The sequence below is a fragment of the Taeniopygia guttata genome, chromosome 8 (genome assembly GCF_048771995.1).
Source record: "Taeniopygia guttata chromosome 8, bTaeGut7.mat, whole genome shotgun sequence".
Taxonomy (NCBI): domain Eukaryota; kingdom Metazoa; phylum Chordata; class Aves; order Passeriformes; family Estrildidae; genus Taeniopygia; species Taeniopygia guttata.
This window is the reverse complement of record NC_133033.1, coordinates 19460897-19474861: the sequence shown is the minus strand read 5'-3', so window position 1 is coordinate 19474861 and position 13965 is coordinate 19460897. Positions and strand designations below refer to the sequence as shown.

The window sequence follows — 13965 nt, the reverse complement described above, 5'->3', positions numbered from 1 at the left end:
TTTCAGCAAGGGCAAGGAAGTATTCCTCACTTTTAATGCCATGCATCGGTTCAGATTCTCATGCTAGGAACTGTAGAGAGAAGATTCCTGGAAAAGATTATCAAAACACTAAGAAATGTTAACTTTAGTAGTTCAGCTAAAAAGATTTGTTATGTTTTTCTAAAAATAATTAATATAATATTGTGTTCCATCCAACCCTAGGGTATGCTCATTGAAGGACCACCGGGACCAAGAGGACCTGTTGTAAGTAGTTTAATCACAATTTCCTTTATTGCACTTGATTTATCCACTGTGCTTTTCTATTCACAAGTTAACACAATATTGGTCTTATTATAGTTCCCAAATGTGTATCAGATTTAGGACTTTTAGAAGGGAATAGAAAAGGGTCATGTCTAGCATTTTCAGTGACAGCAAGCTGCAAGCTGACGGCACGTGAAAAATCTAAGTTTTGAATGTTGACTATAAATCTTTTTAAGAAAAAACAATATGCTGCTTTATAAATTATTTTATCCAAATATGTGTTCATTATAACTTTTGAGAGAAAAAATAGTTCAAAATCTTCAAGCATTCAGCATAATTATGTTATTCATTTTCTATAGGGTCATACAGGTCCCCCAGGTTTACAAGGTCCTGTTGGTCCTCCAGGTGACCCTGGTGAAAGGGTAAGTCAACAAACAGATTATCCCATGCATTCATAGGATATCTTGTACTAATTGCTACACAAGGGTGAGTTAGACCCTGATTTGATATAGATACACATATGTTAGAAACTTCAGTGGAACTGAGGCTGATTCATTCAGCTGAGCAAATCAAGTGAGAATCAGGACAAACATTTTCTTAATGGTAGAAATATGTGCTATAAATGCAAGAAGATGTTTAAATTCTGGTTTGTTAGTATTTTTCTGGTTTGATGTGTTTAGAAATATACTAAAGTAATAGATATGAACATTTCATACAAATCTGAATGAATTTTAAAAAATTTTGTAAGCCTTTTCCTACTGCCACCACCAACACAATTTTACAACAGCCTAAACATATTTCTTTGAGGAAAATATGGTTCTAAAATGCTTTCCTGTGTTTTAGGAGAGATAGTTTACAGGTCAATCCAGCATGTTCATGCTGTATTCATATATGAAGGATGTCAAGATGCTATCACTTCACTGTATAATGAGATAATATTAAAATCCCAGAAATGCTTTACTTTCCTAATAAGTCAGTATTCACACTTCTTTCATATTTCTGTCCCTTAGATTAATTAAATATTCCAGAATTTAAACTTGTAAAATGGAAATTTTAACACCTAGTAAAGGAATAACTACCAACAGTACTTAGTTTTTAACTGGCTGCTTACTGAATTCATCATGAGGAAATTCTTGACTAAGCACGTCATGTGCCTGTCACAGACCAGACACGACACAAATATATAATTGCAGCAATTAGGCTGGGAGGAGAATGGATTGAGAGCAGCCCTGCAGAGAAGGACTTGGGGGTGTTGGTGGACAAGAGGCTTGACATGACCCAGTAACATACACTTGCAGCCAACCGTATCCTGGCTGCATGAAAGAAGCGTGAGCAGCAAGTCAAGTGAGGTGGTTCTGCCCCTCTGCCACTCTTCTGTGCCACTTCTACGAAGACAGGCTGAGATGTGGGAGAAGGCTGCAGGAGGGGGGCAGAGAGACTTTTTACAAGGGTCGGTAGTGATCAGACAAAGGGGAAGGTTTTTAAATGGAAAGAAACCAGGTTTAGATTAGATATTGAGAAGAAATTCCTTATACTGACAGCAGTGAGGCCCTGTAGCAGGTTGCCAAGATGGCTGCACCATCCCTGGAAGTGTTCAACACAAGGTTGAATTGGGCTTTGAGCTACCCAGTCTAGTGAAAGGTGTCCCTGCCCATGGCAGGGAGGTGGAAACTAGATCTTTAAGGTCTTCTCCAAGCCATTCTATGAGTATAAATTTATGTAAGTGACTCAAAAGGTTTCTCTTACATTACTGTCTTCCTTTCTCACCATTTTTGTCTCATGTCTTTTTTCTTTTAGGGTCCACCTGGTCGCCCTGGTCTTCCTGGTGCTGATGGTTTAGCAGGTCCCCCAGGTACCATGTTAATGTTGCCGGTAAGTTGTGGCTACAGGGTAAGCAGCCTACTAAAACTGGAAGTGTCTTTCAAGAAATGTATAGGTATTTTATTTTTTCATCTATTTTTTTCTGTGGAATGAGAGAATTTCTTTTATGGCATAAGCATTTGAAATTCATACATATGGTGCCTTTTTTTTCCTCAAAAAAAACCTTATGCTTTAGCTCCTGTATGGCTGACAGACTGGGACATACACGAGTGAATTACAGACACTGAAAACCGCCTTATATTTTTAACAGTAACTGTGTTTTGCTACTATATGTCCAAAACAACGAGTCTGCTGTTGTACAGAGAGCCTGTACTCCCAACAGGCTTGTGTGCTTTCAAGTCTCATTGACATGTAGATTTTTAAGTATTCCATGCTTCAAATCAGACTTCAGTGTCCTCTTTGAAGAGTCAGTGCATCCTTTGAATAGAAATATATGCACATAGCCAACTCTATTCCCACTGGAGTTAAAGCAAAACACCATCTGTTTTAGCAGGTGGAGGAACAAGCCCAAAGCTGTTAAAGTATCTTGCAGCGCTGGGGTACGAAAATCACTGTGTGCTTGGAATTAACTATTCCTAAATGTGTCTATGGGTGAAAAAGATCTGTGTCAACTCTGGGTGTAGGCAAACTGGACAAACTGTTGTGGCAGTGCAGGATTCATGGCCCTGATACCCAGTGTATGCCTTTGTAAAGCTGTGCTTCTTGCGGCCTACATTGCAAACCTTCTCCCAGCAGTTTCATTAGCAATAGCAGTGCAGGTGCAAAGGAATGAGCCCTTTAATTTTTATTCTATAATTTATTTGGAAATTGTCAGAAATTACACAAAACTGTTGTTTTTATTTTATTTTATTTTATTTTGTTAGATACCAAACAATTTTAACATTTGCATCTGCCCTAAATTAAATTTCATTTTTAATGTGAGTAGCTACTATTGTATAGAGAATTCATTAATTTTGGTACATATTTTTATTGACATTTTGCAGCCAAGTAAAAGTCTATTTTGGCCTCTATTAAATAAACAAGCAAACAAACAAATGGAAACCAAAATCCTATTAAATCAGGAAAATATTTGCTCGTAAGAGATTACATTTAGACTTCAGTCGCTATCACCAATGACTTCATACTCATGTTGGATGCAGTGGCCTCCATGCAGCCATCTTCTGAAGTTAGCAGAATGAACTAAAGTATATGACCTTGTGACTTGGAAGCTGTTTGTACCATTGCAGCAAGTAACAAGTATAATTTAGATTTGATGGATTCTAAATCCTTTTCTTGTTTTGGTACTTGCAGTTCCGCTTTGGAGGAGATGGTGAGAAGGGCCCAACAATCTCAGCTCAGGAAGCTCAAGCACAAGCTATTCTTCAGCAAGCTAGGGTGAGCAGAAGGAGTCAAAACCCAATTTGTTTTGTATCCTACGGGATGTAAAGTCAAAGATGGGGGTATTTCCTAACACATTCTAAAACTCTGTAAGTATAGAATATGTATGCTGGCTGGCAGCTTTTTCTTGACACCTGATGTTCTGTTTGTTTGTCTTCTCAGATTGCTATGAGAGGTCCACCTGGTCCTATGGGACTCACTGGAAGACCAGGTCCTGTGGTAAGTAGACAAAACAGGGGCACAGGCTTAAGAACATGGTGATGTAGCCCATGGATCTCATTCTGGCCCTGCCTACCCCTCTGTATTTGTACTTGTTTCGTACTTATTTGAAATTAATATTATATAATTAAAGCAGTAGTTTGTATACTTGTTCAAGGTCTGCAATGCAACTAAATGAGTTTTTATTGTAGGTTTTGTGGTGTTCAGACAGAGCACATTGCTGGACTTACAAAACTGGTGAATAGTTTTACATAAATATCCCTCTACATTCAATCATCTCTGTAATTCTATTAATACAATTTGTTGTAGTAAATATGAAACTCTACAGACAGAGATACTAAAGCAAGAGTTTGCAGAATCACCTTTACTCAATATTTAAGCTAAATCTGAAAAGTCTGTAAAAACCTTTGCTATAAACAATTAAGAGCCACAGGTTTCTAAAAGAATTATTCATTTGTATTTCATTCCTGAATTTGATTCAATTGCTAACACCAAATGATCTGGAAATGGCCCTGTGTATGTTAAAATATCTTAGTATTTGTGCAGAGTGTGTACACTTTTATTTTTAAGCAGATCTATACAAGAGTTATTCTTTTCTACAGTAATTCTTCCAAAGTAAATAGCAGCTACTAGGCAGAGAATCTGGCTCACAGACTCCTAATTCATCACAATTAGGTATGCAATATTTAAAAAGAGTCAAATATATTTAGTACATATAACAAACTCATACACTATTTCCATCAATATATTTAGTTCAAGAGACCTGCAGGATAACATTCAGTCTGTACAGACAAAACTCTGGAACTGCTGTAAGCAAGGAGGACTTTGCAAAGACTGGTATGATACTGACAGTGGGTTGGATACCTTTAGCAGAGGTATAACCTGCCTTCATAGTCATACTTTTGTGTTTTAAAAGCCTTCATGAATTCCTGTATGTAAAGTTCAACAATATTGATAGTATTAATAGTTGTTATGCTTCTAAACCACCAGGAGGCTGTAGAAATCCAACTCTTTGATCTAGAAATATTTTTTGCCTACAACTCCAAAAGCAAGTTTCTGGGTCTGTAAACTGTTTTTCTACTCAGCTTCTTTCAAGAATGAAAAACTTGGAGTTTTTAGTCTTTATATGCATTTTATTTGGTTAAATTAATCACTGGCCAATAAGATACTTTAGTAACTTATTAGTTACTAAAGATCTTAAACATAGCAGTGTCAAAGCTCCAGTCTAGCATCAGTTGAATCTGGTCTTCACATCCTCAGTTAACATAGCATAAAAAAAAAGTCTGCCTACAGATACTAAATGTAATCCATTATAATAAAAGCAGATCTTAAATGAGAGAAACCCCAAGAGAGAATCACAGCCTACCAAAACCAATCTTTTCTCCATTGCCAGTACCAGTTTGGGATCTGATTTTCTTGCTTAGGGTTTGAATTAATACCTGCAAGTTCAGTGGGGATCTTTCCACTCTAGGATGTGAGACTCAGCACTAAGCCAAGCCATTAGATTACTTCTTTCTTCCAATATTAACATAGAAGGATTATCAGTTTTCAAAGGTCTGCAACATTTGTTTCATATTAAATATATAATTTGAGTCACAACATGTTTCAATGATCAAAAATGCAACTATTCTTTTGCACATAGTAACAAACTCCCGTATCTTCTTTTCCTGACAGTGTACTCTATGTTTGCATGCCAGGATTTTTTGGTTTGTTTTGTCTGTTTTTGTGAGACATCTTACATACTTTAACTAGTTCTGCCCCTGATTTCATGTATAGTGTGAATGAATATGTGGTCTTGGCCTGTTTATGATTAAAATTTACTCTTAAAATTTGTATCTTCATTTCATAATAACATGAATTATTATATATTATATAGAAGTTATATAGATTCTCCACTTCTTCAGAGCCAGGGGCACAAAGGACTTGATTAAAACATCATAGAAGTTCATTACAAGATTAGACAGGATATTTTTCACTGACTACAGTGATCTTTGGATTGAACTCTGAGACAGGTTTTTTTTCTGTACAACATAGAAATAAAGGTAAAAAGGTGGCTTTCAGCTCTGTCTTATTCCCTACAATGGATGCCCTGCTGATTGCATTACTTGTGTTCTTACTGTGCTTATACATAGCTCTCAAATAGTAATATAGAACAGAGGGCTACATTTTGAATTCAAATCTATGTAAGTTTTCTTTGGTAAGAGAAATATTTCTGCCCAGTGTTTAGACTATGATAAATCAGATTAATCTGTAGATACAAATGGTGAATTCACACCTCCTGATGAATAGAGGATTATTTATTATTTCTCCCTGTAATTCATGTATGGAAATAGAAAGTAACTTATTAATTTAAAGAAGCTTTTCTATACTTAAACAATATTTGTTGTTTTGTTTTTTTTTTCATCAAGGGTGGACCTGGAGCAGCAGGTGCTAAAGGTGAAAGTGGTGAACCAGGCCCCCAGGTAAAATAATATTCCCTGTCATGTCTGAGCATGTTTTATTTTTAAGAAAATTTATTCATATCAATTAGAAGAAATCAATCAATTATATGCTTCCTGCATGCAATTGAAGAAAAATGTCCTTCATTATATTATGTTATCATTTCAATAATTTGATCAATATTAAAATTGTAGTTAAAATCAATTGTAGCTTGATTGTGAAAGTAACAATCTTTGTATAACAAAGAGCAATTATCACATGCAGAGTGTCATCAGTTGAAAACCTGTTTTAATATTGTCACTTCAGGCTTTTTTCTCTGTTCAGTAATGGTATGTTAGTCTGCAACTGGATGACCTTGGTCTCTGAACTTATCAGATCTCATAAGGTGAGGGAGGTTGAATTTTGTCAGTAATTAAACAGGATATTTTCTCTATGTATGTGACATAGCAAGAATAAATCTTTATGAATTGGTACATGTTTTCCTTCTCAGCCTACTATTATATCAACTTCTCCACAGTGATGCCAAAGAGCACTGCAACACATGGAAATGTTTCAGTTTAAATCTAAAATCAATAAGGAGATTGTGAAAGAAATCATTAAATAAGTATCCCAAACAATGATTTTGCCAGATCTCAAGTAGTATCATGGATTTGATGTAATACTAAGTGCCTGTCTTAAAACTGCACATGGACACTTGCAGTAGAAATATAAAATAATAAAAAAAAAAAGAAAATAAGCATTCTGAACAGTAGTACAGTCTTTAAGTAAGTTTGTTTACTTGTTTTTTTAATATTTTTTTCTTTTCTTACACAATATTTGTGAATGGCTTGTCCTTACCATTGCTTTTTTTCACCTGAAAATACATTTGGATTGGGGGTGAGAAAATTTTCCACAGTGACACCCATACAGTCATCAGCGAAAGTTTGGAAAGTGAAATGTTGTTTTGGTCTGACATAAATTGGTCCCTCTCTTGTTAAACCCATGTTGTGTAAAGCTAAGACAGCATGTGAGCTCTTTACTAGCACAGCTCATGTTTGTGTAGATATCTGAAATAAGCACTCTTTAGTTTTCACTAAATAATTATAAAGTAATTATAATTATAATAAAATAATTTTGGCATGAGAGGAAGAAGGTTTTTCAAACTACAGGACTTAGATCTTTAGAGCCATGAAAAGAATGTAAGGAACTTACATGGTAACTTATGCCATGTGTAGTGCCATCTCATGAAAACTGTTAAAATTCATAATGCTAAGACCAGTTTGGATGCCCGTGTACTTTTAAAAGTAATGGGAATCTGGGAACCAGAATCCATCTCCTAGGCAAAAAAGTGCAGCTTTGTATAGAAAAAATCTTACCTTGTTCTTGAGGTGAGTTTTTTCACTAGCTTTTTGCTGACATTAATGGAATTATAAATATTACCCTCTTTAAACACAGGGTCCTCGTGGTGTCCAAGGTGCCCCTGGTCCAAGTGGAAAAGCTGGCAAAAGGGTAGGTGGCATATAGATCAGTTCTGCTCTGGATAAATAGTTTTTGTTTAAATGTATTTAAATATTAATTTATTCCATTGCATTTTCAAATGTTTACCCCTTTGGGTTTTTTTAGGGACGTCCTGGAGCTGATGGTGCCAGAGGAATGCCAGGAGAACCTGGTGCAAAGGTAAATAATAATGAGACCTGAGGCTTTAGTTCAGTCTTGGAATGTGCTAGACAGATTTTATGTGGGTACCACAGTTTCATCCAGGCCAACCCAAAATTCTCCTTTCAAGTGAAAATACTGAGGTTTCAGATAGCTGGGTCAGATGCAAGAGCTGAGAATTAATCATTCATTTAAAATATGGTAATTAATGGTAATTCCTAGTAGTCTGACTTTGAAGAAATTTGATTCTTGGGGCATGATTTCTCTCTCTCTGAGCTACTTTATAGTTACAGAGTATCAGTAATAGTAAAGTCAGTTTTTCAATTGCAAAGTGCAGCTAGACTCAGGCTTTTAATTTCACTGTGAAAATTCTTTTTATAAATAGCCTAAGTATAGTACAGTGAAAAAGCTGTGGCATCTTCTCTTGCTACAGTTTATAGAAACAAATTTTGTGAGTTTGATCTATATGCTCAGCCCCATGTGTTTCATTCAGTAATAAAATTGTACATACCACCCAAGGGTAGAAACTAACTTTTAGGGGAAGTCACTATTTAGTCAGACAATGTAACAATCATTTACTAAAGTTGTGATTTCTTTCCAAGGGTGACAGAGGATTTGATGGTCTTCCTGGCCTCCCTGGTGACAAAGGTAACCGGGTAAGAATGAAATTAAGTACATTTATACAACACCAAACTAAAAGAGTCCCAGAAATAATTCATTATTCATTAAGAACAGCACTAAGGACTGAGGGAAAAGTTAAAATAATATCAGCTTTTCACTCTACAAATAATAGCTGTACTATCAGGCCATGTATTCCTCATGAAACTTTTGAGTAATACCAATCAGTAGACAAAAAAATATATAAACTTATATTTGCAGAATTTAGATCACATCTTCAGCTAGGTTTTGCTCTAATTTTTCTTAGTTCAGGAATTTGCCTGTTGGACTTCAAGTCATTGCTCTAAAGAGTAATAGAGAAAGGAAATCAGCATGAAGTTTCTGTATCAGGATCATGCCAAATTTCAAGTTGCTTAGAAGTTTGCTCAAAAAAAATGGATATGAATAATTTCAATTACAAACTAAATTGTTTAGTGGGGCTTATTCCAACAATGGCAGCTTAAGAAAAGTCACAGTCAAGTCAGATAAATTAGGAAGACTTTTAGTAATATTTAAAACAACTAAAGTACTTGTTCCTTTTGGAACAAGTCTATGGAACAAATCTATGGAATGAGACTTCATCTTTCCCTATAAAGTGCAGAAATAATCACAGCCAGGGATTTCTGCTTCAGATTATACCCTAATGTAGGTGCTAGCACCCTGCTGAGTGTCCCTCCTTTACTGTTGTCCTGGTAAGTGCAGTGCACCATGAAAGAAACAGTGAATGGGAATGTCATCAAAGCCATTTCCAAATGTGCTAAAGCTCAGTGACCAAGGAATTATTACCTCACCTCACCCTTCAGTGGGTAAGCACAGTTGTACTTCCTAGAAAAGCTCGGCAATGCTGGCTACCAGACCCTAATGTAGTTCTTTTTAATAGCATCTAAGGATACCCTCGAGTTCTGTTTGCAATGGATAAAGAATGTCTGCTGTCGTGAAGAATTTTTTTACTCCTCTTTCAGCATCCCTGTTTAGGTAAAGAGTGTAAAGCAGTCAGTGCATCCCATAATGGAAGCCCAAGCATGCTCAGCAGGCCAACAGCAGAGGGGGCTCGGCATTAAGCACTTGCCACCTGCATTTGGAGGGCTGAACAGAAATTTGGCCTGTCAGGCACTATGTGTCTGCTCTCCAGCCTGGAAAGTACCTTCCAAGTCATAAAGAAATATTTTTTTTCAAATATTCATTTTTTTCCATATTTCCATCCCAAAATTAAAAATGTAGCACACATGTCCTCTCCTTTCCCCAAAAAATAGAAAAATAAGTTTGGGTTTAGATTTTCAAAATAATAATGAAAATAATGACTTATTTTCATATTCTTTCATCCCACTATTTAAAAATCACCACATTCTTGTATTTCTGTAGAAATCCTCTGTAAAAGTATGCACTATTGTCCTTGTGAAAACAGCTCAGTCCAAAGTCAGATAGGATAGTTATAGCTCTCAGAGTCTTATATAGTGACAACATATAATGCAAATGTTCAGCTCTCTTCAGCTTGCAATAATAAACAGAGCAAGATAAGTGAAATACTTGTGTTGAAGCTATATTTCAGCTGTAAAAGAATCAACATTGAAAAGCCTAACTTTAGAGTAAAGTTTCAGGACTGATTTTAGAATTAATCATATTGGACATATGAGTTGTAAATGGAATGTCTCGCTTAGGTTATGTCTCTGTCAAACACAAGTTTTCAGACAGGAGTTATTGAATGAGATTCTTGGACTTCCAGTGTAGAACAGATCACATCACATGAAGTCATATGTCTTTTAACCTCATTATCTGTGACTGACCTTTTCTTATTTAGATTTACTAGATGCACAACTCTTCTTCAGTATAAAAGCAAGACACTTTAGACATTTAAAATAGGCCCAAGGAAAAAGAAATTCAGGCTTTAAGCGAGCACTTGAAGGAAGGAAAAGGAGCTGAAAAACTGAATGCTCATAATGATAGGAAGTTTTGTTCTTACTGAATGACAATACTGGACACTGGATGCACACTTCTAATCTATATCTAAGTACCATGTGACTGCAAGAAGAGAAAGTTCATCCTAAAGGGGATGAACTATTTCAGTATTTGAAAGCCTAAGTCAGTCTTCACCTGGATATTAATTGGAAGCCAGAGGAAAGACCACGCCTCTCACGCGTGGTGTCATTTAACTTGTAGAAAAACAAGTTAAATTACACTTTCAGAAGTGTCATTTAACATGTAGAAAAACACATTCTCTAATTGCAGATAGCATAGAGTAGTTGCAGAAGCTAGCAAAATACATGAATTGCTGTATGAATTCATCTTGAAGGTGTTAGAGAGCTGTTCATAAAGTTTCACTTTCTCTTTCATGCTGATGGAGGACAGAAAGGCAGTTGAATAAATCCCTAAAGGCAGTAGAAATGAATATCCCTAGTACTGGGGGATGTGCTCTGGGTATATGAGGGTTGCCTAAAATTCCCTAGGAAAGTTTGGAAGTGTGAAGAGCAGAGCCACTGAACAGTGACTCCATATATCTCTACCAGAATCCCCAGCAGTGGTCAGGCTCCTTGGAGACACTGATAAAATTAAGGCAAATAGCATGAATACTTGGGTGCTGTCCAATGTCAGAAGGAAGTCACAGTCTCAAAGCCCGCTGCCCAGAAGGAGGTCAGTCAGTGGTGTTTGAGCTCTGTAGCACACTAGTTCTCTTTAGGAACTGGGAAAGAAAAATAAATCCTAAAATTATGGTCCACAGTCTACTGAGGTTCTGCATATATAGACTTGAAAAGCCTCTGAGGGGAAGTGTGGAAGTCTGGCTGCCTTCCAAAGCCTCAGACAAACCAGTCCCAAGGCTCTCAGTAGCTGGTGCCAGGGTGCATGGTTCTGAAAGGTGGTTAATAAATCTCTGTATATTCCTGGGCTCTGCAGCTGGTTTCTGCCCCATGTACACATCTTATTTCACTACACAAATACATTGTGTAGGGGAGAGGGACAGTGGTGATGAGACAAAGGAAAATATGGGTAACACTACCTTTTGTAGATGTAGCTTGTGTATGTTCTGGGGCCAAAAATCACAGAATCAGAGAATCACAGAATATTCTGAATTGGAAGGGACCCACAAGCATCATCAAGTCCAACTCTTGTTACAGAGTGAAATTGTACAAACGCAAATTTTTCATTGTTTCAAAAATGCTCATCTGTTCTTATACTAAGGTAAGGAAAGAATTTACTGAGTAAATTATTTTACTCAGTGATTTTACATAACTTAGAGATTTGTATCACTGTGTTAAGACATGTTTTGACACATCAAGCTTCAGCTAACATATTTGTTTTCATTTCCCTTCCCATCCATTATTGTTTCCAGCAGCAGAAAGTTTCCAGCAGTTATTTTAATGACTTTCCTTATCCTACAGGGAGACCGTGGCCCACAGGGACCTCCTGGCTTACCTGGTGAAGATGGATCAAGAGTAAGTTGCTGTTCACACAGGAAAATATAGAGTGAATCCTTATATAATGGAAATAAGGTCATGATAAATGTTTGTTGGGTTTTTTTCCTAAAACTTGTTTCCTTTTGCACAAAAACAGGGAGAAGATGGGGAAGTTGGACCAAGAGGTCTCCCAGGTGAAGCTGTAAGCAATTCTTTCTTATTCTGCTTCTGTTGCAAACAAAGTCACGTTCAGATATTTTTCCAATTTATTGAACTATTCTGAATTGCAGGTATAAAAATTATTTCACCTGTTTGCATATAGAGAAAACTGTTTCTGGCTGAAAAGCAAACAAATGGAATGTTTTGTTTAGGGTTGAAACACCACTTAAAGGATTAGAATTAAGTCAAAGACATATCCAGCTAAGTATGTACAACTTCCAGAATCACAAATGGTATTTCTTAGCCAATTGTGTAAAAACAGTAACTTGTGTCCTTGATAAATCAGAATACAGCCAAGCCCCTGTTTCTTCTAAACTGTTACCTAAATATCTACTTATTAGAAAGTAAGGTCTGGGTTCTCTTATTTCACACTGCCATGCTTCATTGTGTATTTTACACTTGTTTCACATACAGAATTTCCACTCCTGTCAGTTGGAATTCTGCAGGTGCTGTCACTGCAGAACAGAGTTCTGCATTGCAGGCAAGAAATCAAGCCTCAAAAGGAGAATTTTACCCTAAATGTCTGATCTACTGCTGCCTACTCATGAAGTATAAAGACTTTGCTACAGTCAGTGTCAGTGATTTGTGACTATATCATATATGAGGAGACTGGAGACTTGTTCTGCTTACTTTAGCAGCAGAACATGAATGATGACACAGTAATTAAAACTACTCATTCACATAGTATAGAATTAAAATATTATGTTATAGACTAAAATATTGTACATGCTACATATGAGACTAGCTATTGGCCTTTTGTGAAAGTTTTTAGGGATAAGAGCAAAAAAATCTACTTTTTGTTTCCAGAATGTCTTGTATTTATTGTAATAAAATTACTAGCAATTTTTAATTACTTCTTGGATCCTTAGTACTTAGGATCCAATAATTACTTATTGGATCTTGTACTTAGAATAGTAGTGTAGAGTATGACACACTATCATGTTTTCAAAAGAAAGAAATACAAATATGTATATTACTGTTCAGGTCAGATCTTCAGGCCACAACACAGCAGAAATTTTAGTGGAAGATGCTGTGCCAATGTTCTGCACCAGGAAATATAAATACCTGTCTCCCACTTTTCTTTGAAATCACCATACAGAGGTCAAAATAAAGCTTGCCCTTCCACTGATATCCAGTTCAGAAATACAGTGCCCTTGAGGAAAATCTGTTATCAGTGAATTTTTCCCTTTCTTCCCGGCGTACTTCCTACCCCTTGTTGCATTCCTCAGCCAGTCCTGCTCACAGACATTTCTGTTCAGAAATAAATCATGCAGGTGTCAATAAGGGTTTCTTCTCTTGCAGGGTCCACGGGGATTACTGGGCCCCAGAGGAACACCTGGGCCCCCTGGACAACCTGTACGTATGAGCTGTCGAGTATTTCCAGTTTCCAGAAGGAAAAAAGGAAGTCCACTGAAAATTGCTCTTGTTATATCGTTTGTTGTAGGGCATTGCAGGTATTGATGGACCTTCAGGCCCAAAGGGAAACATGGTGAGTAAGTAAACTGGGAATTATAAAGATTCTAAAAATGCTTTCCACATTCTCTCATTCCTGCAACTATGCCATCCCTTCCATGTAATTAAACTTTTATGTCAACTATTTCGATTCATTATGATTTTATATGGAAAAGACAAGGCTTCTATTACTTAGTTTTCAGCCAAAAGCCCTGACCATGCTTTCTCTCAGACTCCTTTAGCACCATGGACTCCAGTGCTCAGGTCCTATGTGTGGGCTGTTATTCTCTGCTAAAGAAAAGGTCATGATATTCATTAGCATGGAAAAATTTCATACTGGAGAGAAAGTTGCTGGTAGACTTTAAAGAAGGAGGAACAAAGATGAGTTTGTACTCCTTTTAGTCTTGACAATGAAGATCTGTAGTACAGAAATGCAAACCTAATGCCCTGCTATTTT

At 36.5% G+C, this 13965-nt stretch overlaps 1 protein-coding gene across 4 annotated transcripts in view; it reads left to right on the top strand.

Moving 5' to 3' along the window:
• The window catches only part of COL11A1 (collagen type XI alpha 1 chain), a 132911-nt gene that overhangs the window by 51275 nt on the left and 67671 nt on the right, over positions 1–13965 (top strand). For all 4 annotated transcript variants that reach the window (XM_030279271.4, XM_030279273.4, XM_002186741.7 and 1 more), the window contains 13 exons: positions 202–243; positions 600–662; positions 2038–2112; positions 3412–3495; positions 3661–3717; positions 6126–6179; positions 7591–7644; positions 7759–7812; positions 8394–8447; positions 11823–11876; positions 11995–12039; positions 13359–13412; positions 13501–13545. In XM_030279271.4, coding sequence (XP_030135131.4) covers positions 202–243; positions 600–662; positions 2038–2112; positions 3412–3495; positions 3661–3717; positions 6126–6179; positions 7591–7644; positions 7759–7812; positions 8394–8447; positions 11823–11876; positions 11995–12039; positions 13359–13412; positions 13501–13545 — 735 coding nt within the window. The remainder of the gene's footprint in view (positions 1–201; positions 244–599; positions 663–2037; positions 2113–3411; positions 3496–3660; positions 3718–6125; positions 6180–7590; positions 7645–7758; positions 7813–8393; positions 8448–11822; positions 11877–11994; positions 12040–13358; positions 13413–13500; positions 13546–13965) is intronic.